The sequence below is a fragment of the Bubalus kerabau genome, chromosome 10 (assembly GCF_029407905.1).
Source record: "Bubalus kerabau isolate K-KA32 ecotype Philippines breed swamp buffalo chromosome 10, PCC_UOA_SB_1v2, whole genome shotgun sequence".
Taxonomy (NCBI): Eukaryota; Metazoa; Chordata; class Mammalia; order Artiodactyla; family Bovidae; genus Bubalus; species Bubalus kerabau.
This window is the reverse complement of record NC_073633.1, coordinates 51,433,978-51,459,418: the sequence shown is the minus strand read 5'-3', so window position 1 is coordinate 51,459,418 and position 25,441 is coordinate 51,433,978. Positions and strand designations below refer to the sequence as shown.

Below are 25,441 nucleotides of genomic sequence, written 5' to 3'. Positions count from 1 at the left end.
GGTAAAGGTATCTACATGGATGAGTCCATAATATCAAATACTAGTTTCTGGCTAATAAGTAAAGAATAACTGACTGAGATATAGAAAGCCAATTTTAAAAGACCAGAAGTAGACTGTGAATGTAATACTTGATAAAACTGGCATTTTAAATCAAAGGCGAAAGGAAGTGCTATTCAATAAATGATATTGAGACAGTTAAGTAAAAAACATTTTCCATTTGGGAAAGCCATTTAAATTATATTGCCACCTCACTCCTTAGTCCAAAATAAGTTCCGGATGAATAAAAAAACTCAATGTAAAACATGAAATAATAGTATAGGAAGGAAATTTAGATGAATATGTTTATCATCTTAGAATGAAGGTCTAAGTATGCCATGAAATCCAGACACTGTAAAGGCAAATACTGATAAGTCTAAATTTAAAAATTTTAAATTGCTGTACAAGAATAACCATATTTAAAAGGCAAAACAAAACAAAAGGTAAAACAAACTAATAAATAATTTCGACATGAATGATAGATGATTGGTTAGCTATACAAAGAAGTTAGATAGATGTGCAAAGAGTTCTCAGAAATTAATAAGGAGAAAAAACCCACCCAAATGTATCAGTCAAGATCCAGTCAGAAAAACAGAAACCATGCCAGGTAATTCAAACAGGAGAAATTAATTCTTTTGGTTATATGAATGTTGGAGGGCCAAAAGACAATTGGGTAATAGATTCATAATTCACACCATAGAGAGCTAATACTGTTAATTTATAAAGAGCATCTACAAACCAAAAGGAAAAAGATGAACAGCTTCACATAAAAATGGGCAAAGTATATGAAAAGAAAATTCAAAGTTTAGAAAATAGTGGGTCTCAACACATGAAAAGATGCTCAATCTCATTCATAAGAAAATAAAAATTAAAATCGTCATGAAATAGTATGCTTCACTTACCATTTTGGAAAGATCAAAAGCCATTAAAAAGAACAAATACTGACTTAGAACCATCCAAAATAACTGAAGTAGAAAAAGCAAGCTGCAGAATGGTGTGACACTCTGTGTCCTAAAAAAAAATGGAGAAAAAGAATGCATATTTACAGTATATATAATATAAGCACATGTATAATAGTATGAACACTATGGATAGGTGCACACATACATACATACATACATACAATAATCTCTGGAAGAGTAGAGAAGGAAGAGTGCTAACTGCTGTTTTTGTCTTCGGGAAGGGGACCAGGAGAAAGGGGAACTTCCTTTTTACAGAATGCTCTTTATTTGTATTGTGGTAAAATACATAATATACAATTTAGCATTTTAAATATTTTAGAGTGTACAGTTCAGTGACATTTAGTCCATTGTGCGGCCGTCACCACTTTCTAGCTACAGGACATTTCCATCACCCCAGCAGGAGACCCCATACACATTAGCAGTCTCTTCCCATTCACCCTTTCCCCCAGACCCTGGCAACTACTACCCTGCAGATAAGAGCATCTCTATAGCTTTACCTCTTCGGGATATTTCATATAAATGGAATAAAATGACACGTGGCCTTTTGTATCTGGCTTCTTTCAGTTAGCATAATGTTTCAACATCCATCCAAATAGTAGCATATTTCAGGACTCTGTTCCTTTTTCTCACTGAGTAATATTCCATTGTATGGATGTATTAATACCCCATTTTGTTAATCTAGTGTCAGTCGATGACATTTGGGTTGTTTCCAATTTTTGGCTCTCATGAAAAGTGCTGCTATGAATATTTGTGTGTAAGTTTTTGTTGGAACATCTGTTTTCAATTTTGGGGGATATAGACCAGGGAGTAGAATTTTGGGGTCATGTAATTACTGAAAACTCTGTAGTGACTTTTGAATGTTGTACCCCATGCATATATTGTATAATCAAAAGTTGACTATTATAATAAAAATAACTAAGTAGAGACAAATATATTGTTTTATTATCACAGTTTGGCAGCTCTGCAAAATCACCACTGAAACAGTAAGTGGCCTCAAAAGGCCTAAAAGAAACTGAGGAGTAGAAAGTAAAATATTGGGTTGACCAAAAAGTTAGTTCAGGCATTTCCATAAAATCTGATGGAAAAATCCAAATGATCTTTTTGGACAACCCAATAGAATCTAATTTTAAAAATATGACTCATAGAACCAGTAGGTCTTCAGTCTACAAATGTTCCCCATCATTAAATGTTCCAGCAGCATTGCCCTGGTGAGCGTGGGAAGGGCTGTGAGAATGTTTTCTAAATCCATTTTTTAAAAAGGTAAAGCAGTAATTAAAGTTGACTTGGACCCTGTGATTGTACTCTCAGTGGGAGCGGTGGCTCCCGCAACACCACCAACGTCCTCTAGGGGGCAATCCCCAGAGACCTGTGTCCCTGGTATTGCTCTGTACTGGTGACCAGGGAGTGTTCATCCCGCAGAGCTTTCACAGTGGTTGGAGAGGGAACACTGTGACAAAGAGCTCAGTGCTTGAAGGACACTTGGAAAACATACTTCTCACGCCCTTTATTTTTAAGCAAGCAAACTGAGACCCAGAGTGCTTGCTGATAATCATACAGACTTGAAACACCAAGTCTCTGTTATGTTGTGAAGTGTGGGTAGCATGGCTTTCCAAGTCTCATAGAGCTGAGTTCGGATCCCTTCTTGCTGCTTTTGTCTTCTCCGCACTCCCCTCAGTTCCCAAGGCTTAACTATGTAACCTAAGCCCAGTTACTTAACTTTTCTGAGCCTGTGTCATTACCTGTATGATGAGGATAATAACATGAAGAAAGAAACGATGAAGGAAGGGAGAAATGATATCATGTATGTATGTTGTTGTTGTTTAGTGGCTAAGTTGTGTCCAACTCCTTTGCAACCCCATGAATTGCAGCCCTCCAGGCTCCTCTGTCCATGGTATTTCCCAGGCGAGAATACCAGAATAGGTTGCCATTTCCTCCTCCAGGAGATCTTCCTGACCCAGGGATCAAACCTGGTGCCTCCTATATTGGCAGGCAGATTCTTTACCACGTAGTCACTAGGGAAGCCCCATCATGTATGTATGCTGCTGCTGCTGTAGTTGATCAGTCATGTCCCACTTTGCGACCCCATGGATTGTAGCCCACCAGGCACCTCTGTCCATGGGGATTCTCCAGGCAAGAACACTGGAGTGAGTTGCCATGCCCTCCTCCAGGGATCTTCCCAACCCAGGGATTGAATCCAGGTCTCCCTCATTGCAGGCAGATTCCTTACTGTCTGAACCACCAGGGAAGCCTATGAATACTAAAGTGGGTAGCCTATCCCTTCTCCAGGGGAATCTTCCCAACCCAGGAATTGAACCGTGGGTCTCCTGCATTGCAGGCAGATTCTTTACCAGCTGAGCTACAAGGGAAGCCCTCATATATGTATAGGACCTTGCTTATGCTTAGTACATAGTAGGTTCTCAATAAATACCTGTATGTGAATAAACGTGTCCCCCCTCTAGCCCTCTAAAGGCACTAGTTCTGCTGCCCAAATAAATTTTTATTGATGACATTTTAGGCATTATCCTTATGGGCTTTCTCACATCTGGAATGCTGACCCTGGGAGGAAAAGGAGAGTTTGGGGTGGTAGCACCACTCCTGCCAATGTGAAAAGCTCCTTTGTGAAGCCTGAGCGGCCCCAGTTACTGCCATGCTCCGCTGCCAACACTTGGAGGCCTGCACATCTGCCAGCCAGAGGCTCTGACAGTCTCTGCAGAAAAGTGAGGTCCCCATTGAGGACAAGAGAGTCACATCCCCCTGGCCTGGTTTCTGCCTCCTCTTCCCTGGCACTCTGACAGAAAGCCCAGTTTGGCCTTTTCAAGTAATGGTAATCAAAATGTTTTATGGGAGCTGTTGTTTATGTCTGGCTATAAATGATCATGCCTATCAGCAAACACATCAGAATAATGTGATAAATTTTATTTGGTTGCATTATAAAATTCAGGTCATGTTTTCAGAGCCTTCATAATTTATATGGCACAAAAACATTTTTTTAAATTAGGTAATAAGTTGTAATTCTCACAGATTTGTAGGGGGAGGGAGCAGGGTGGAGATGAGCTCAAAGTTTTTTTCATTATAAAAAAATGTTTCTGCCATATACAAAATGGGAGAAATAGAGAAAAGAAAGTCTCCCATAATTCCATCATTCAACCACTTTTTGTGTTTTTCAGTAGATTTTAAAAACATTTTTAAAACACACTTTTTACTGAGTTATAACCAAGCTAATATTTCTTTCCCTTGGCAGTGAAAGAGTGGAGTCCTAACCACTGGACCACCAGGGAACCCCCCAGGCTAATATTTCTGATTCGAAAAAGTGGGCTTCCTCAGTGCCTAGCAGTGATATTCATTCATTCATCAAACATTTTCCAAGTACTTACTATGAGCCCAGCACTGGGGTACAAAGATTAATTAGACTGGTCCTTACTAGGACAGTGTTCTTCTCCTATGACAGCTTCTTCAGTTTGTTTAAATATCTGCTAAAAGATGCCCTTCACTGGGGGGAAGCCCTCAAAAGAAGAGGACATTGATGTATTAGAGGTAGAGTGGGGGATGTGTCCAGTGGAGGCAAGGAACAGTGAAGAGCCTGGCGTGGTAAGAGAACTAGGAAGTGTTCAGCAAGTCCTTGATGCGTGAATGAATTATCCCAGCATGCAGTGCAGACACTGGTTTAGTCCTTAGAGTCCCAAAGTGGTTCTCAAATTGCATCCTCTCTCTGTCTCCTTTCTTTCAGTTTTTTAAAAAATGTTACCTGCGTGGATGTTATCTCTTGAAACCTCTGGCCAACTTTTAAAGATCTCATTCCTTTCATGGTCCTCCTCTAACCTCACTTTCCATTTAACTGAGGAACTGTCCGTGATTTTGAGTTTGAGTGACCCTCTTCTGGGTCACGTGCATGGGTCTCTGCATCCTTCTTGATTTGATTTGCCCAGTGCATAGAACTATACCTGATTTAATTAAGTGATCAGTGAAAGAGTTCTTGAATGAGTGACTGTGTTTCCCCTTGTGGTTTCATCAATCCTTTTGACATCCCCCTTTAGGCTTCATTTACTTGTGCTTTTCTTGAATTCACAAGAGTTACTGTCCATTTTTCACTCAGTCTGTTCCTTTCCCCACAAGAGGGGCCGTGTATTACCTCCCAAGAGTGTCTCCTTGCCTACAAACCTAATTTGGACTGAAATAGGATGGAGATCTTTTAAGGAAGGGAGGAGAGAATGCCTGCCTGCCTGCCACCCAGCACTCAAAAGAGTGGGCTGATCAAGATCTAACTATCATGCCATGGACCTTTCCCATCTACACCCCAAGAGTCCCTCAGAGTGTGAATCTAGAAACTATTTACACAAGTTCCCCATGAGAATAAGAAAGTTAAGAAGCCAGGCAAGGAGTAGGTTGGGGCTCTAATTTAAGATTAGAATACATAAGATTCACATGTTGCAGTCAAATCCAGATTTATATTAAAAAATCCAGATTTATCATTTTCAACCATGTGGTGACGCCTGCGTCATACCACACCACACCAAAATGTCTTTATGGGGCTATCATAGAGAAACAAGATAGAAACCCCAGACTGGGGAGGGGGAGACCTTGTTATCTTTCTGGCTTAGCTTCTTTTTTTGTTAATTTTAATTTATTTTTCAGATTTCTTAAGGTGTAATTAACAAATATGTAAGGTAGTTAAAGTGTCCCTGGTGGTGATTTGATAGCGTATACATTGTGAACTGGTTTGTCCTCTCCAGGTGCCAGTTTCCTCACAGGTAATAGGGTGATTGGCCTACATGATTTCCAGAAGTTCATTCAAGTGCCGAGGCCTTAGTCCAGGACCCCATCTCCAAGGGAAAGGTTGCCACATGGCAACGCTGGAATCTAGGTCACCCCCACCCCTAGTCACACAACACTGCCCCATCACAGGGAACTCGATTTTGAACAGGTTGCTGGTGCACAGAAGGAAGTAGCAGATCAGTTTATTCAGGGAACTCAGTTCCTGTGAAGAACTGATGGTCCCACCCAGTCTCAGGAGACTAAACTGTATCAAAGGCCCCTTTTAATAATGTGTACTGAGAACCACGGGTGCCACCACACAGAGGACCCTGCTCTGCTCCCACCACACCCCTCTCTGCCCCACACTGAACCCTGGCCCCTTCATCTTTTCCAGGATGGCTGCTCCTGGAAACCAAGGTGCGATCAGGAGGCTGCTTGGCAAGTATGCAAGTCTCCACGACAGGCGGGGCTCCCTGGTCCTCTAGAGTCTGGCCCTTTGAGCCTCTGTTCCCCCACCCTTGCTGCCAGACACATACTGGTCAGGTTCCTTTGGAAATTCCCTTTCTTCGTGCTCCTAGCTGCCTCTCCTATCTCCGATTACTCAGGTTCCCGTTAAAGTCTGGCCGTGGCTTTGGGGGAAGTTCTCTGGTAGATGCTAAATGAGATTGGAGGAGCTGATTTCCTGGAAAGTGACTGACTAGATTAGTTGGGAAGGGTGTGGCCCATCTCCTAGGGTGCCTAGGGCTGCCAGCTTTTGCCAACCCTGCCCCCACTCCTCAGAACCCTTTCAGTCTTTGCCATCCCCTCTGACCCCCTTGCAAGGAGGCCCAGGTTGTAAGGAGATCACTTTTGTCTTCCAGTGGGAATATTCTAGCAGCCTTCTCCCCAGATATCCATTCTAGGGGGTCCAAGGCAAAACTAAGAGCTTCAAAAGCATGTATCAGGTGAAGTTGGTGACCTGTGTTTATTAGGAACCTACTTTATGAATGGCAAGAGTTACATGTTCCACCCACATTATCTCAACCTTTCTTTACCACACTGTGGGACAGGCACTGTTAAAACCCCCATTTTACAGCTTTTGGACCTACGAGGTTCAGAGAGACTGTATTGCTCGTCTAAGATCACAGAGTTGTGTTGTTGTTGTTGTTGTTTTTAACTGATTTTTGGCTGCACCACACGGCATGTGGGATCTTAGTTACCTGACCAGGGATCAAACCTGTAGCCCCTGCAGTGGAACACAGAATCTTAACCACTGGACAGCCAGGGAAATCCTCACACAGTTATTAACAGGTGGAGGGACACGCAGACTCAGCTCCATCCATTGCCAAAGCCAAGGCTCTGTCCATCAGGTCACTGTCTTCAAGAACACAACATTTCTTGAGAACCTACTAAATGTAAAACACTGGGGCCAGTACTTTGATAAATATCCAGTTGAATGAAGGTGGGTAGCTCTTGCATTCTAGGCAGACAGTTTCTTACTGGGAGGTGGTATAAACATGAGGGATTCTATTCCAAAGCAGACTGAAATAAGTGCTGTCTGTAAGGACAAGCAGAGTCCCACAGGAACACAGATGAAAAAGGGAGATCAATCTATGCTGTGTGTGAGACAGAGAGGGAGAGAGAGGGGAGGAAAGAAGAGGGGAAGAGGAGAAGGAGGGAGAGAGAGAGAAAATATGAAAGAGATGGGTGCTGGGCAGAATTTTTCTCTTTTTTAAATGTTAGTAGCTTGCCACATTTGCTTAACCTATATGGGTGTATGCATCTTTTTCCTTTTGGCTGCGCTGCACAATTTGTGGGATCTTAGTTCCCCGATGAGGAATCAAACCTGGGCCCTCAGCAGTGAAGGCTCAGAGTTCTAACCACTGGACTGCCAGAGAATTCTGCAGAATTTTTCTAAAGATGGGCTTCCCTGGTGGCTCAGATGATAAAGAATCTGCCTGCAGGGCAGGAGACCCAGGTTCCATCCCTGTGTCGGGAAGATCCCCTGGGGAAGGGAAGGGCTACCCACTCCAGTGTTCTTACCTGGCAAATTCCATAGACAGAGGAGCCTGGCTGGCTACAGTCCATGGGGTTGCAGAGAGTCAGCTAACCCTTTCACTTACAGTTTTCTAAAGATGGGCTTTGTGTTGTGCCTCGGGAGGTGGGAGGACTTTCACAGGCTGGGGTGAAAGAGGCAGAGGAGAGCATGTGCAAGAAGCCAGGGTGAGAGCACTAAGGATCTGCTCAGCAGTCAGGCCTGTGTGGGGTTGTGGAGAGAAACAAGGCTGGCAGGTGGGTCAAGAGCCTTGAGGCCACGGAAGGCTGTAGGCTTGCTCCTGGGAGCAGTGGGCAGCTGCCGACAGCTTCCAGTAGGGCACAGGCAGGAAGCGGTGATGCAAGTTTGCAGTTGAGATCTGGCAGTGGGAGGTGGGGATGAGGCCTTTGTGTGGTTCCTCCCTTCTTTGGCCAAGACCCACTGCAGGCTGGCCACTCAGCAGGGCTCCAGCCATGGAAGCTCCAAGTCTTAGCACAGGCTGAGGGTGAGGCCCCTTCAAGGCCTGTGGCTAGGGTTCAGAGAAGGGAATGTCCTGATTTTGTGTTTTTCTGGCTGGATGCTGGGGAGGTGTGGACCAGTAGGAAACACTGAGGGTCCTGGGATGAGAGGGGGTGGTGGGCCTGGGCAGGGGAAATGGAAAGGAAATGTACTCTGAGACAGGAGAAAGAAGTCTTTGCATCTCAGCCAAGGCACAGTAAGTGCCCCCTGCCTGTTACAGATTCAGGCTCTTTTCTGACTTTGAAAGTCTTGTTTAAGGAAGTACAGATGAAGTTGTCTTTGAAGTGCTGTAAAACCTCAATGAAACTGAGAACCCGACTGCCTGGGCATTCAACTCACCATAATTGGTTTTTTGATTCAGTGATAGGAAAAAGAGGTAAATGACTATAACCAAGTTAATACTAGGATGTCAACAGTAAAAATACCCATTATGGACAACCACAGGCAGAACTGGCGATGCATGTGCAAGGTGAGCACCTAGGACAAGTTTGGGAGGTGTGGGGGAGGCACAAGTCTGCCTCTGTGCGTGTGTGCATGTTAAGTCACTTCAGTTGTGTCTGACTCTGTGCGACCCCATGGGCTGTAGCCCACCAAGCTCCTCAGTCCATGGGATTCTCCAGGGAAGAATACTGGAGTGGGTTGCCATGCCCTCCTCAGGAGATCTTCCCGACCCAGGGATCGAACCTGCATCTCTTGTGTCTCCTTCATTGACAGGCAGGTTCTTTACTGCTAGTACCACCTGGGAAGCCCAAGCCTGCCTCTGTAGTCATCTCTTTCTTCATTGGAATCAGCTCGCGCATCCTACGCACACAGGAAAAGTCAAATAAGATGCGTGAAAAATCTCTTTTTCAACTTTGCTTTGCACAGACTCTGGCAAGCAAAGAGCACTCTGGTGTCCGGAGTCGCCCAGAGGACTCTGTGTTGCTGGACAAGTGCATCACCTCTCTAGGACCAGTCTCCTCCTCTGTGAAACTTCTGGCCCTTCCTGTTCTCTAATCATCTGCCCTAAGGGCTCTTAGGGTAGTTTTCCACGAAGCCTTGTTACTTCTGATCTCCATTTCCAGCCTGAAAGCACCAGCCGCTACACAGGGAACTGAGAAAGGCTGAAAGGGCTCTAAGGCCCTTTCCTTACTTTTCCATCATTGTTCTTTGGATGAAAAAAAGGTGAAATATCTGTTTTTTTTCTCCTGTTGCTGCCAATTTTATAACTGGGTCAACCACAGCAGAGCTTTCTAGATGACAGAATTATAAAATATGCTTATAACCGTTGGTGTGATTGCATAAATACATAAATTATGGGTATTGGTGACCTCAGAAAATGGTTCTGACCATGATACATGGACCCCTGCTCTCCGTTTCCAAACATTAAGTATTTGGCTAAGGGAGGGATTTCCCTGGTGGTCCAGTGGCTAAGACTCTGTGCTCTCGATGCAGGGGACATAGGTTCAATCCCTGGTCAGGGAACTAGATCCCATGTGCCACAGCTAAAGATCCTGCCTGCCACAACAAAGATTGAAAATCCCATGTGCTGCAACTAAAACATGGCACAGCCAGATAAATAAATAAATGAATGAATTTTTTTTTTTTTTTTTAAGTATTTGGCTAAGGGAGACAGAGCAGGAAAATCACCATTTTGCGAGCAGGTATTATTGTTCCCGTTTCATAGATGGAGGCTCCAGAGAGGTCAGGGTGCAGGCCAAGGTCACACAGCAGGCCAGTGGTGGAAGCAGGACCCCAGCCTGAGCAGACCAAAGCCCCACTTCTTTCCAGTGCATCAGGCACCTCATGGGAGGGTCTGGGGCTATAAAAACAGACGATCTGGATATGTGAGAATTTCATTTTCTGGTTAGCTGGATACTCCAGATAGCTGAATTGTCAGATTAGATAAGGTTCAGGGCTTCCCTGGTGGCTCAGAGGTTAAGGCATCTGCCTGGAATGCGGGAGACCTGGGTTTGATCCCTGGGTTGGGAAGATCCCCTGGAGAAGGAAATGGCAACCCACTCCAGTACTCTTGCCTGGAGAATCCCATGGAGTGAGGAGCTTGGTAGGCTACAGTCCATGGGGTCGTAAAGAGTGGGACCCACGACTTCACTTTCCAGATAGCTGAATTGTCAGCTTAGATAAGGTTCAGATTAGATTAGGCAGAGGTAGAGGTTCTCTAAGTCTAGGATTCTTTTCTCCACCCAAATCCTACTTCTTAAAGCATATGAGCCTCTCCCTCCCAGGGGTTTGTAGGCTCCCAGAGGACACAGTGTCAGGGGTCCAGTCATGATTACAGTGGGGGGGAGTCGCACCTGCATTCTAATCTCTCCTATTTGGCTCTACATAGGTGTGCGCTGTGGATTTTATTTGCGTTTCTCAGATAACTAATGCAGGTGAACATCTTACAGACTGTTAGCCGTTCCTTTCTTTCCTTTGTCTTATCACTGCATCTCGGCACCCTTATACCCTCTCCCAAGACCTGGCAGAGTGCAACCCCTGACAGATTCCTGAATCCTGGGGACCCAGATTTCTCTATCATGGCAGTTCTCTGCTACAGAGAGTCAGTAGCCCTTTACGTCTGTCTTCCTTGCTGACCTCACCTCCCAGCTTTTTACCTCCTTGCACACGACTCTCCAGCCAGACTGGCAGTCTCAGACTCTCTCTGAGTCTCTGAACCTTTGCAGGGTACAGTTCCCTCTGCCTCGGATGCTATGCCCCCCTCCCCCACCCTACCTGGTTAACGTCCGTGTATCATTCACGGCTCAGGTCATATGTTACTTCCTCCAGGAAGTCTTGCGTGATGCTTCCCCCACCCCCACCCACCCGCCTGGGTGGGTTGCCCCTTGTTTGTGGCTAGGCAACATCCTGTACTTCCCGTCATAGCACTTATCATGCTGGGTTGCAATTACCTCTTTGCTTGTCTGTTTCTCTTGCTCCTTTCCTTGTCCCTTTGAGAATGAGACATTGTGTTGTTTCAGTTTTATATTCTGTGAGTCTTGAGCATCAGTGATATTTATTGAATGAATAATCTGTCCTGGGTTCCTTTAAAAAGGATAAAAATCTACTCTTCTGGGCTAACTATCAGTGATTTCAGGCTACCATCCTCCATCACCCACATCAACCCTCCTACTAGACAAGGTCTCAAGGAAATGGACATTCATTGAGGGTCTACTGTATACCAAGCACCAAGCCAGGCCCTTTAAGTGTAAAGTAATTTTCACAGTTTTAAGGCTTAAGACTCCATGTCTAGACAGCACTTTAAAATTCAGAGGATCTGATGTCCAGTCAGTCAATGAAGAAGCAAGGGGAAAGGAGTGATATTATACTTTCCATCTTGATAGTGGCAAAGAGATGTCAACAGAGGAGGCCCCCACATAGCTTGGAGCTCTAAGTCTTTGTACTTTTAGTGCCTGGCATGTGGCAGGAGTACAGACAATATGTGTTGAATAAATGAACAAATGGTTGAAGAGAAACAGAAAAGAAGAGCAGACTTTCTTTCTTCTGAAGCCTAGAAGACCCAACATTTCTTCCTGGACCCTACCTAATATATTTCCTCCACGTGTTGATAAGCAAAACTCTACACTGAAGTATTTTTGTCATGGGCAGCTGTCCACAATGCCAGCCAGTGATTTCTGCTCAGTCTATTGAATAAAAATGACTACACCCAGCTATAAAGGAAGCTGAGAAATGTCTTTTCTGAACCTAGGAGGAAAAGAAAACAGATTTGGGGAACTTCCCTGGTGGGCCAGCGGCTAAGAAGCCATTCGCCATTGCAGTGGACACAGGTTTGATTCCTGATCCAGGAGGTTTCCACATGCCCTAGGGCAACTAAGTCCGTGCACAACAACTACTGAGCTTGCGCTCTAGAGCCTGAGAGCTGCAACTACTGAAGACCATGTGCTCTAGAACCTGTGCTCTGACCAAGAGAAGAAGCTACCGCAATGAGAAGCTCACAGACAGCAAGTAGAGAGTAGCCCCTCTCACCACAACTAGAGAAGGCCCTTGCGCGCAATGAAGACACGGCACAGCTAAATAAATAAATAGTTAATTTAAAAAGGAGCCAATCTTAAAAAAAAAAAAAAAAAGATTTAGGGTCAACAGTTAGCAGTCACTGCCGAAGGATATGAGGACGGTCTTCTGCCAATGGCACTAGGTGGCCACGAGCTATCACAGGATCAATGGATGTCCACTCTACAGTGGCCCTTGGGGATCATCAAGGCCCAGGGGGTTCAACTCCCTGATTTTACAAATGGGAGACTGGGGCCCAGAGAGAAAAGTGATTCCTTCATTTATTCGAGCTCTTTGGTGCTGGAGCCATTTGGTTTTGCATAGTTGGTCAGTGCTTTAGCTGCAAAGTGGGTCTTTAAACAAGAAAACCTCATCACCTTCATAAAACTGCCTTGAAGTTCACATTTCAATGACAAAGAGGAAAAGCGTTAAAAGGAATACAAATTTAGATGTTGATTATACAATGATTATGATAATGGTGCCGAACATAAATTCTTTAGTTACTCAGAAGGCTTTTCTGTGTCCTGTGGTTCCTAAGAATCTTCTTCATTGTTAGGAACTTCAGCTACCCCCAGAAAATACTGCAAAATTATTTATCTGATCATGTGTGTGAGGGGTGAAAATCACTTTTGATGAAAGAGCAATTACTTATTGTGTGTACGGAGCCTAGTAGGCTGCAGTCCATGGGGTCGCGAAGAGTCGGACACGACTGAGCGACTTCACTTTCACTTTTCACTTTCATGCATTGGAGAAGGAAACGGCAACCCACTCCAGTGTTCTTGCCTGGAGGATCCCAGGGACAGGGGAGCCTGGTGGGCTGCTATCTATGGGGTCGCACAGAGTCGGACACGACTGAAGTGACTTAGCAGCAGCAGTGCAATTATTTAAACCTTCTTTGAGCTTTAGGTCTTTCATTAGTAAAAAGGAAAGGATTATACGTGTATCTAAGATATTTGCTGTAGGGATTTAAGAAGAAATGAAAATCACCTGATAGAGTATCTGGCACCTACTTAGGACCAGAAATGAGTTGAAGTCCTTTCAGTGAATCCCTAGGGGAATATTACACAAAATGATTGATATAATCACTCTTGAAAGGGGCACTTCCAACATTTAATCAATAATCTTTTTCTTATATCTTCAGTTGCTGAACTCGTTGCCTAGGATCCACAATTGAAAAGAAAAGCATCTGCTCCCAAAGGAGACTGAAACATAAACAGAAAAACCCAGCACCATGCGCAGGCTGCAGGAATGGAATGAGTGATGGTGTGAAGGGAAGGCTTAGTCTTGAGTGAATGATGGAGGGCTTCTCTGAGGAGGCTATATGCTTCATGGGAGAGGAGTCAGCTGGCCAAGCAGAAGGGAAAGCGGGGGAGAAAAGCACATTTTCTATAATGAGGGAGCTATTTTAGATACTGGGGCTTCCCTGGTGGCCCAGTGGGGAAGAATCTGCCTGCCGATGCAAGAGACTCAGGGAAGATCCCTGTGTCGGGCAAGGGGAGAGGGGGCGATCCCCTGGAGAAGAAAATGGCAACCCACTCCAGTATTCTTGCCTGGGAAATCCCACAGACAGAGGAGCCTGGAGAGCTACAGTCCATGGGGTCCCAAAGAGTTGGACCTGACTTAGTGACTCAACAACAATATTTTAGATGTTGCTGGAATAGTTTTTTTTTTTTGTTTTGTTTTGTTTTTTTTAAGCTTTAACAAAAAAGAAGGGATGAGTGAGTGTGATGGCAGTGAGTTTCCAGTTTTATCTTGCCACACATGGGGAGTCACTGAAGAATCTGGGGCAGGGAGATAATAGAAAGGGGTAAATGAAAAGGACTGAGAGAATGACAGCCAGTGATGGCTAGCTGGCTGAAGCCCACACCCAGCCTCATCATTGATGTAATCATTCAACAAATAGTTACGAAGGACCTGCCTGCCATGCACCAGGCTGAATTCCAGGAGCTGGAAATCTGGCATTGAACAGGACTAGCAAGGTCTCCGTTCTCCTGGAGGAGACTGACAATAGATAAACAAGTAAACAAGCAAGGAAGTATCAGATAAGTGCCTCTTGGAAAATTAAACAAGCTGTTAGAAGTGTCCCTGAGCTTCTGCTCCTCACCCTCTTCCCCTCCTTCCGAATACCCGCCAAGCCTCCTCCTGAGTTGTCTAAGGAGATTTTGCTCCTAGGAAAATCTCTAAGGTAAATCATTAACCTAGGTCTCTCGGTGTTTTCAATAAGACATCTTCCCCAGGGCCCAGTCAGCTTGTTATCCTTGCTTCGGGACCACCGATTCTGCCAGAAGCCTGGAGTCTAAAAGTTAGATGAGGATGGTCTTGACAACCTTGAGAAGGGTCCTGATCGTGGTTCCCTCGGCAACGTATATCCCCCTCCCCAGCCGCCCCCTTCCCGCTCCAGGCTCAGCCCCTTCTCCCCACCCACCTTTATATACATATCCCCTCTAAAAGAAAGACATTTGATAATACGGTTGAAATTTTTCATTCCTCTCCTCTGAAAAATGCAGACTTCTAAAACTCGCCCGCCTCTGCGAGCAAGAGCCGTCCTCTTCTCCTATTCCTAACCCCTCCCCCGCGTCCTCCCACCCCTCCGCGGGGATTCCGGGAGGCTTCGTGTTCTGGGCACCGGTGATGGAGGCTGGCTCAGCACCACCGGGCTCACCCTCCTGTAAGTCAGAGTTCCCCAGCGCCAGAGGGATGCAGGCCAAGAATCAAAAAGCGAACATTGCAATAAACGCAGCTGAAGAAAGGAGGGACTAAAAAGGCAGATTCCCCAGTATGCCCCGTGGTCTTCCCCCTTTTGACACATTTACTCACCACGAGGATTAAAAAAAAAATTTTTTTTTTAACAGTATGAAAACTTTCAGAGACACAATAAAGTTTTAGGTAAACCAAGCAAACATCCCAGGAGGGCCTTCTGATTTTGCCCAGCTTTTCTGAACTGCCTGATAGTCATAGTTATCTCTCTGTGATCCATAGCAGTCAGGGATGATTAAGTTAGGACCCCTGCTTGGAGAGGTTTCTATTCTAGTTAAAGAGACAAGACTAATAAAACTTTTCCTTTCCCCTCAGCCACCTCCCCCCTCCCCCCCCCCACACACACAGTTTGCACCTTACAAGGTATATTCACATTCTTGATACCGTTAAAATCATAAATTCAAAGCTGAAGGGAAATTTAGAGATTAAGAGAGGTTAAGCAGGACAATTACTTGGCATATACTGGGCCACTTCCTAACCATCTGCCCATGGTAGACATTGCTAATCGATCACTCCTTCATGATCTAACTCTCACTTACTGGATACCCTCCATGTTCCACTCCTAGGAGTACAGCAGGAAACCAGATGGACTTGTTTGCTACCCTTATGGACCTTCAAGGGGAAGACAGACATTAAATAAATACACGCCTGAAGAGTGTTTTAAAAGGAGGAATATGGGGGCAGACAAGGGCATCGCACACCTGGAGGGAACCAGGATGTGGAGCAGGGTCAGGAAAGGCCCCCTTGAGGAAGTGATGTTTAAGCTGAGATCTAGATGACAAGGAAACTGAGTCTTCATGAGGGTGAAAAAGGAAACATTACATGCTAGAGGGCAGACCAGCATGAGTTCAGGGCATGTTTCAGGGTTAAATGAGGGGGCATGAATGATAAATGGGGTGTCCAGAGGGAAATAGAGCTTGATCCAACTAGTCCTTGGATAAGAATCGGTTGATAGGAGGAGAGGGTTGGGACAGCCTGAGCTGAGGTCACATTTATTGTTTATCCTCCCTCTTCTTAGGAATTATTCTCTCACCTGCTGCCATTTTTTTAAAGCTATCTTTTAAAAACATTTTTAATGTAAAAACTTTTAATTTCGTTGTTGGTTTAGCCACTTTTATTCAAGCATTATTTGCAGCATTGGAAAACTGTAAATTATTGACTACCTACTATGAGGGTGGCAATTCTCATGACTTCTCACATCCTTTTTGTGAGATAAATATTACCTTTCCAGTTTTACAGATGGGAAAAAAAAAAGGCTTGGGAGGACTAGAAATACTTGCTAAAGTTGGTCATCAAGTAGGCAACTGAAGTAGGATTTGAGCAGCTGCAATTTCCACAACTCTGTCACTGTCATAAAACCTCCAAATGGCTTGCTCTAAAGCAGTCAAGTAAAACTTGGGAAGCAACCAAAGAGGGTTGACTGAGGAGTCGGAAATACTAGAGGGATATGCGGTGGGGGAGGAGAGGGGAAGTGTCCGCAGAGATGCTGCAGGTGCGTATACACCTAGGCAGAGGAGCACGCGGCAGAAGAGAGCGGCGGCGGGTGGTGCGGGGGATGGCGAGGCGTGAGAGGTGACTGAGGGCATCCCTCGACTGCTCCAGGACTGAGTACGGGGAGGTGCCCCGCTCTAACCTCTTCCCGGCCCGGCCCGGTTAATCATTTCCTGACCCTCCTTCCTCCTCTCTCCCAGCCCGCAGGATTGCCACATCAACCTCCCCCCTCCCCGCCTCCTGGCCTGTTGCTCCTTCGCCGGGTTTTACAAGGAGCCCCAACTTTGAGGCATTTTCTAACAGCCCGGGACGCCCTCAAGGCCGTTTCCCGGAGAGGTCGCAGGCTCGCTTGGGTGTAGCGCTTGCCCTAGCGGCCTCTTGAGGCTTGCCCTATGCTCTTTTTTGGACTGAGAGGTCAGAGAGGCGGGATCCAATCCCGGCGCGGATTAACTAATTAAAGGCTCGGTTTCCCCTGCGGTAAAAAGGGAGGATGGTAACAGCAGCTGGCGGGGTGGTGCGCGGTTGAAATGAGGTATTGTGTGTTAAGTGCCTGGCTAGGAGACAGCAGTGGGTGTTTAACAAACGTTAGATCCCTTCCCTTTTTATCACCTCATCACCGGGACCGCCCGCTCAGCAAACCTAGGTTACAGCTATCTCGCTTAAACTTAAACTGGACGTTGAGATCTGAATGTCCTGATCATATGCTCGAGGTAATGCCAATAGTGATTCATAGTGACAGGGTTTGAACCCTGGTTCACGATCGCCCCCGCCATCTCGCACCTAAGTGGCTGGCTAAGGCCACATGTCTAGAACCTAGTCCAGAACTAGAACCCGGTCAGTATGGTACCTGCCGCAGGGAGTAGACCACTAAACCAGTACTGCTCTGGGACCCATGCAGCCCGCTGGGCCACCGGGGGCCAGGCCTTTAACCTCTCTGAGTCTGAGCCACAGTGTGTAAAGTGGGGGCTCTCTGTCTGCCCGTGTGGTTTTTATTTTCTTCTTCACACTTTCTTTCGTGACCAGATTTTCTACCCCGGTGTAGTCAGACCATCTCATTACGCTGGATCAGTGTTTTCTGACTGCGAGCGCTCGCCCAGGGCGGGGAAAAAGCAGCGGACCGGCCCGGTGTGCCCCCGGCTTGGCGCCCCACCCTTCTCGGGGCCGGGGAAAGTCGCGGCTGCTCGGGGCAGCGGAGTTGGGAAAGTCACTTCCGAGCGCAGTCTGACTCTGGGCCACCCGCCTGCGAGCGCGCGGACCCCACCCAGCTGGGGAAGACGGGGGCGGGGCCGGGCCTGGAGGCGGGGCCTGCCCAGGGGCGGGGCCGGGCCGGCCTGGGAAGACGGAAGCCCCCAACCTAGGGGTGGCGGCAGGACCCGGATTCCGGAGCACCACGTTTTCTGGAGCCGGACATCTGGAGCCGGCGGGAGAGAAAACCCGGCTCCCGGAAGCTTTTGCTTTCTTTGACGCAAGGGCTCGGGACGCAGCCGCCGTCGGCCGAGCGCCGGGCTAGGAGCGACCCCAGACGGAGTCTTCGGAGTTCCTCCGCCCCCGCCTCGCCGGGTCCCGGAGCCTCAGTCCTCGCAGCTCTTCTGGTGGCCATGGAGTGTCCGCACCTGAGCTCCAGCGTCTGCATCGCTCCGGACTCAGCCAAGTTCCCCAACGGCTCCCCGTCGTCCTGGTGCTGCAGCGGTGAGTGCGGCCCCAGGCGGCCTGCAACGCACCCGAGGCCCCGGCTCCGCCGGGCCTGCCGTCTAGGGGCCGCGGGCGGCGGACGCGCGGACTCGGGAAGCGGTGCGGGCAAGCCGGGCCCGGTGGCTGGGGAAGGGTACTCGGTGAGGCGTGCGGAGCGGCGGCGGGCGGAGCGGCGGCGGCGGCTCCTTTGTTTCCCGTGGCCCGACGGTCCGGCCGGCGAAGGAGAGGCCCGCGAGGGACGCGAGCCCGCGGGGGCCACGAGCGCGTGGGGACGGCGGCGACCCGGGACCCTGGCCTGCGGCTCGCGCCCCCGCGCCGCCCGGCAATGCCGGGGGGCTGTGGTGGCCCGTGTCGCCCGGTCGGGGGGCTGCGGGAGTGGGTGTCCGGCCCCCACAAGGCGGCCGCACGTGTGGCCGGGCCCTAGTTGTGTGCTGTCCTCGACCGGACAGGAAAAGCGCCGCTCTTGGGGACAGCTTTGTTTGGGCTGCTGGGCGCGCTGGGGCCCTTCGCTACCTGCTCTGGCCCCGCTTCCTTTCGCTTCCCCCTATGCCCCAGCGACCCGATCCACGCCCGGTGGGCGGGAGCCGCGACCCCGAGAGGTGCTCAGAACTCGGGAGGCCGAGGTCAGAGGCTTTCATCAGCACGGGAGGGGGAAGTTTGAAAACAGGCTGCGGGCTAAAAAAGCTCAGAAGGCTGATGGAGCAGCTGCTTTGGAGGGGCGGCTAGCGCTGTCTTTCAGGTCTTCTTGGTGGGTTGAAACTGCTTTGGGATTTCCGAGTCCATGTGCTGGAGGACAGTTATTAGGTTTATGTAATGCTTTTGCATTGCTTAAGCATCTTAACTCCTTCTGCCGGGCCTCTTGGAAGCCCCAGTGCCCTCTTATTGTCTGCTCTAACGACTTAGGATCGCACCGGCCACACTGCTTTGATTACTTCCTGGTAGGGCCCTGGTGCAGCCGATAGGGTCTTTGTTTATTAGCTTTGAGATAATCGGTGGCAGCTTGGGTTGGAGTGTAGAATGTAAATTGTGCATTTCAAAAATCTTAAGTTCATTTGAAGAAATAAAAGAAAAGAGCAGTGGTACTGTTTAACTGTGTGACGTTTCTCATTATGGGCCGGAGCTAGGAAGATAGTTTAGAGAATGCCTTAACACTTTTGACAGGTTACTTCTTAAATGGTGATTATTATGTCCTTGGAGAAAATCACAGGCAACAGCCACAAAGAAAAATGTACCCTGGTATAAGGAGTCGAGATAACTGGCTTCCTTGAGCTCTGAGAGGTTTGATGCTTTGCTTGCCTTTGTAAAGTCAGATTGTCTTTTTCTGCACGAAGCCCGTAAAGATTATAACCGGTTAATTGATTTTGCAGTGCAGCATTGCAGTTCTTTTATGAGGGTGCAGAAAACTTACCTACTAATGTTTCTTCCACAGTGAATGTTGAGTATGAAACAACAAATAAGGTGTGTCAAATTGCTTTACAAATTAGTTGTTGTTGCATTAGCTCTAATTGTAGCTGTGATGCTGCGATTGTGGTAAGTTGTGTCTGTTTTTTTCCCCGAAGAGATTTGGGGGAAGAAATGACCAAAGTAAACACTAGAAAAAGCATACCTCATGAGGAGTGATGAAATTACTTTCTCTGTGGATTACTTTCTACAGGGATACAAAGCAGACAGCTCCCTTATGGCTTTTTCTAGGTAAACTCACATCAAATTTTAAAATGGCCTCACTGGGCACATGCATCTAGAAAAAGGAAAAGAGTTTATGCAAGTGACAGATTTCCTGTTGTGAGTCAGCCTTGCCTTTGTCAGTCAGGGCGTCCACTTGACTGTGGGAAAGAGGTGCAGAAGATCGACCATCTCTTGAGGAACTTAAGTTAAAATGGAACATAACTTAGAGGCTTGTGCTGATACAAAGAACAAACTAGTATAGCTAGCTCTAAGGGAGGGGTTATTTCTGTCCAAGGGCTAGGATGGCATCTTTGCATCTTGCAACAAAGTTTGTCTCTGACATTGCTTTGGGAGGGTGATTTTAGTCATGTGCTTTCATTTGTAGAGCCAATAAAGCTAGTTTCACAACTTTATGTGGGTTTTTTCCTTCTGCTCAAGTTCTGTGAATTGAACCCATTTCATGCGGGCCTCCCACTAACCTATTGGCATCCATTCATTGATATAATCTCATATTTTTATATTGAGCTTGATCTTGTTCTTGCCTGCCTGTTGTTTCAGTGATTAAACGATTATTAACTATGAGTCTTTGGCTAATTCATCATCTTGGAGGGTTATGTATTCTGGTATTTATTCTCCAACACTCTCAAATGTCTTCTTTCCTTTTTTTTTTTTTTTTTGGTAGGGCACCAAAAGAGTAGCCAGTGTGTGGAATAACGCGGTGACCGAGTGCGGAGTCTGATTGCATTCTTTTCAGGGAGGGGAAATCCCTGTTTTGGCACTGGGGCAATAAAAGTCATGTCCTTGCCCTGTTTTCTTTGGGAGCTTGCAGTTACATCACAGTGAAACAGCCTCAAGGCAGCCAAGCATATTGCAAAAGACCAACATCCTAGGCTCTTCTAGGTAGCAATACATCCTTGGAAAGTAGTTCTGTTTCCTTTGAGCCTAAGTCTTATGGTATCATTTGTAAAACAATGGGTAATACTTCACATTTACTTCACAGGTTGTTGTTAGGGTGCACAAGGTAATTTTTGTGCAAACTTTGAGAGACTCCAAACACTATTCAAGTAATAGGTGGTTTTATAGGTCAGAACATCTTTATGAAAAGGACTCTGAATACTTAAGTATCTAAAGCCCCTTAAATAGGGACTGGGACAGACTGGCTTTATGCTGAATTATGTTTTGCAAGATCTATTACTCAACAAGATTAGGGGGTGTAAGAAGTAATTATACTTCGGAATTAACTTGAGCTTCTTATCTGTGGAAAGCCCTTGGTACATATTATTGTATATGTTATGTAATTGTGTACCACAGCGGTTCTCAAACTTTTTGTTTTCAGGCCTCTTTTACCCTCTTAAAATTATTGAGAACCCAAAGAGCCTTTGTTTGTATGGCTTATAGCTATTGATATTTGTTGTACTGAAAATTATATTTATATATATAAATAATATATATTTATTAAATCCTTTACAATTAATAATAATAAATCCATTACCTGTTAACAAATAGTAATTTACGTAAATTTTCAAAACGAAAATTTGTTGAGAAGATTGGCATTTTAATTTTTGTAACTGTCTTTGTTATTTGGCTTAATACAAGACAGCTGGATTTTTACATCTGCCTTTGCCTTTGGTCTCTTGAGATATCACACATTGGGTAGCCTCTGGAAAACTCCACTGCATGCTTGTGAGAGAATAAGGGTAGAGAATAAAAGTAACATCAGTATTATTTATGAAAATAGTTTGACCTCCTGTACCCCTGACGGGTTTTGGAAACCCTCAGGGGCTCAGGATCACACTCTGAGAACCCACTTGTATACAACAATAGTAACAGTTAAGGACAGCTGCTCTTATCAAAATAGTTTTCAAATGTTAAAGAATTCCTTAAGGTCTTAAAACTAGCAGCATTTATGTCTGAGTGGAGATTCACAGAATTTACAATTATAAGCTGGGACGATGGAGTCCAGTAGTCAATCCCTTGCTCTCAAAAAAGTTGCAGTCCAGTCTAGTTGAGGAGAGACAGGAAGCTAACTGGTTAGAAGTTAAATCCATGTTGTGGCTTAAGGTAAGTGTTGAAAATAGTAATCTAATAAGGTAAAAGTTGATTTATGTCTAATTTTGCTAAATTCGTTCTCATTTTTAAATGAAAACGTTTTAAGTAAAAACGAAGTCATTCTTTCAAGGTTTTTGTTAAGTGCACATACCAGATGTCATTTTCAGAAGCTGGAGACTTCTGAAAGTATACTTCATTTGTATATGTGTGTGGGGGTAAAAGGGTTGAGCCAGTGGCAAAATACTGGAGAGAAAACCCAGATTGGTTAAAAAAGATGCTCTAAACACAACTGTTTTCATAACTAAGGTGAGCCAAAGACTTTAAGGGTTTGGGCTAAATAGCCAGTTAAATTGTAGATATTTTAATAGCATAGGCATGAAAAAATTTTCCCTGATTGATTCTTTAAAGACTTGAGAAATCCTCTTATAGTTTCTAGTACACACTTGCCCTCACATTACCTAAGAAAAGTAAGTGTAGACTAAGTAAATATTTTGCAATTTGGGATGGTTATTGGAGATTAATCCTTTTTTGAAGATACATTTAGTTGGATAGAGTTCTGATTATTGATTGCATCTCAGTGGTAATAAACTTGTCATTTGTGATAAAGCTTGAGCTAAAAATGAGATATCACCTTGATGGGGTGATGGGTTATTTTGTACCAGATTTCTTTCACAACCTACATCTAAAGAAACCTCTTATATGCCCAGTAGACTAAATTTTCTAGATAGGATCAGTCATTTGTTCATTGTAAGGTCAAATGCATTACTGCTCTCTAGTAGTAACCCTGTATGAAATTAAGTGCCTAGCATCTAATAAGACACTCAGTAAATATTTGCTTAATGAATGAAGGAACTTTCTTCCTTTTGATGGTGGCTGGATTGGCCTTAAACTTGGTGTTTAAAATAAATGGAAAGCATAGTAAGTGAGTGTTTAAAATAAATGGAAAGCATAGTAAGTGAGCTTCTCCCCAGAATGCTTTCACCAGTCACCACTCCTGGCTTTTAGTCTATAAAGTAAAGTTTGACTGGATTGTGAGGAACTAACCATCTGCAGTCTTGTTACCATGATGAATTTGTAGTCTTTTGACATTCTGTGTTTATAGGTAGGCAGGTATGACATTTTAGTGGTAAATGTGGATGGGACAGTTAAAAATCAGTGGGCCCGTGATACTTTTGAAGATTAATATTTAAATTTCATACCCTTTTCTGAAGAATTTTAACTTTTTCAATAAGATTTGTAAGCTTAAGTCAAACGCAGTTGTCTTTCTAGTTTTTCTGGCAGTATCCCACCTGGAATCCCAGCCCCTAGAACTTTAAAGCAGCCTAAGCTTATTTCCAAAGTCTCTGAATAATTGGTAGTAGATGTGAAGAAGCTGGGATTTAGAATGTGCTCCATGTGTTCGTTTGAAGAGGCTGCAGTCTAGGGACTGGGCCTAACATTTTGCTGTTGTGAAGAAGTTTTGACACATGGATCCGAAGTTATTCTCTGAATAGTATTCTTAGTAATATACAAAGAACATCCTTCATGGCCTAAAAGCAGAAGAAAGGATGGGGTTGAGGGGTGAATTTGAACTGTTTGTTTCAGTTTCTTGTTATTCATTTATTCTCAAAATAGCTCATTCTCATCATTCTTTGCTTTTATAGCATTAGCCTTAGGCTCTTATAACATCCTACTTTTTCCACTTTGAAATTTAAGCGATTTCCTTCTTTACTGGAATATGATAGATTAATTTTGAATCCTTTAAACTTAACTTAAAAATGTTTATGTTTTTCTAGTGTTTGTCACTCAGTGAGCAGAACAGTGAGTAACTTAGTTTGTAGCTCATTGAGTAATTTAAATTCCTGTTTTAAAATTTAATTGAGTCCCTCTTCCATCAGGGAGTAATTTCATTTCCCCTAACCTGTGTTGTTTTTTCTTTTGCAGTTTTTTCCCACTTCTTGAGCTATATTAGATATTTTCCTTCTTTGAAAGAAAATAGTAGTGTCCTTTGATTGTGTCCAGACCATGGGTTTTGTGTTCAACCTAAGCATCCAAGTGGACTTGGATAGTAGCTTATCAGTGTTTGAAGTGGGAACTATATATTGTTAATGTATTTTAGTGTTTTATGTTTATTCATAGCTTTTAAACACAAGAGCCACTGCATTCTAGGTGTTTTAGTAGAGCTTTCCTGGACAGATGGCTTAGAAGGAGGTACTTAGATTCTCAGCAGGGGCTGGTACTTTTTGGAGGGTTTATTTGTGATGAAGCTTACCTTGATTGACAGCTTAGCATGCCGAGAATACCATTAGCAGCAGCAACAGCTTGTTCATCTTACCTAGAATTGTTTCGCCCCAAGACTTCTCAAGATGCCCTATGATTTCTAATAGTCTGTTTTGAGAATGTAGGGAGAAGGTATCTTTCACAACGAAAGGAAATTTACCTAAAAATTGGTTATTGCAATTGTATCTTGAAATCTTTCTGGGTTGTTGAATGATCTTTGGCTTAGAAACCTGTAAACAGAGGTCATCTTTTAACTGCTGTGAGTCTGCAGATGTTAGTGTAGATAGTAATTCCAGATGTTTTCTCATCTACTAGTTTTACTGAGTAGGAGGAGAACTGAGAACAACATAAAGGAACTTCAAAGCAGTTGGCCAACATTTAATCCTGACTAATTTAATTAACTACCCATCCTTGTAGTTTTTCCTGTTTCATAGATTGTGAAATGGAGACAAAGATTAACAGAGTTGCTCAAGATGCTTGGGGATATCAGAGATAGCCCAGAGCTTAAATTCAAATACCATTCAAACCATACTTTTGGCTTGCCTTTTTAAAAGCAGGGTCTTTATTTTGTCATCTAGTCACTTACTGCTTGATAATTTAAAGGATTATAAGTGTTCGGAGACATACTTGAAGTAATTCCTCTGAAGATTTTTGATGTGAAGGTGTATTTTAAATTCTACATTTTGGAAATAATTTATTTTAAATTTCTATATTTAATGAGCTCTTCCTCCCTCTGTTTATTGATTAAAATGCCAGCAAGGTGGTACAAGGTTGTTAATACAGTTAGAAGAACACTGTTTTTGAATGTCTAAATTTTGGTTCAGATTGAATTTTTTTATAGGCTGAAATGGGCTTTACTTTAGTTCAGATATCATGAACCAGCCTTCTCACCATAGCTGTGGATAAGGATAAAATGCAGTGAGCTCTTTGTCATTTTATAAACGTGGCCCCCTCCCATTTGTTCATTTTGTTTCTGCTGGAGGAGATTCTTCTTGGAGGTTGTTTGTTATGGGGTGGGGGAGGGAGATAATTCTTAAGATAGAGAATTTTGCTTTTGCTGCTGGTAGCTCAGGGGTTATTTGAATCTTTGCTTTTAGGCAGTAACTTTTGTTGATTCCATTTCGTTATATTTTAAGATTTTCCAATCATATTTCTTATAGAAGTTACTTATAGTCTTTAGGCTGCAATGCTTAAAACAAGATTCCCCCCTACCCCCCCGCGCACTTCTTAAGATATACTGAAAAACAGGTATATG

The 25,441-nt window shown here is 44.7% G+C and overlaps 1 protein-coding gene across 4 annotated transcripts in view; it reads left to right on the top strand.

Annotated features, from left to right (window-relative positions):
• Positions 1-25,441, top strand: part of USP3 (ubiquitin specific peptidase 3) — a 171,620-nt gene that overhangs the window by 50,573 nt on the left and 95,606 nt on the right. The window contains exon 3 of one of the 4 annotated variants that reach the window (XM_055537703.1): positions 15,597-18,210. The exons of 2 other annotated variants lie outside the window; for them this stretch is intronic. In XM_055537703.1, the coding sequence (XP_055393678.1) occupies positions 18,120-18,210 (91 nt within the window). In that variant the 5' untranslated portion in view covers positions 15,597-18,119. Of the gene's footprint in view, positions 1-15,596; positions 18,211-25,441 lie in introns of those variants that run through there. One more of the 4 variants, XM_055537705.1, reaches the window with a different exon arrangement.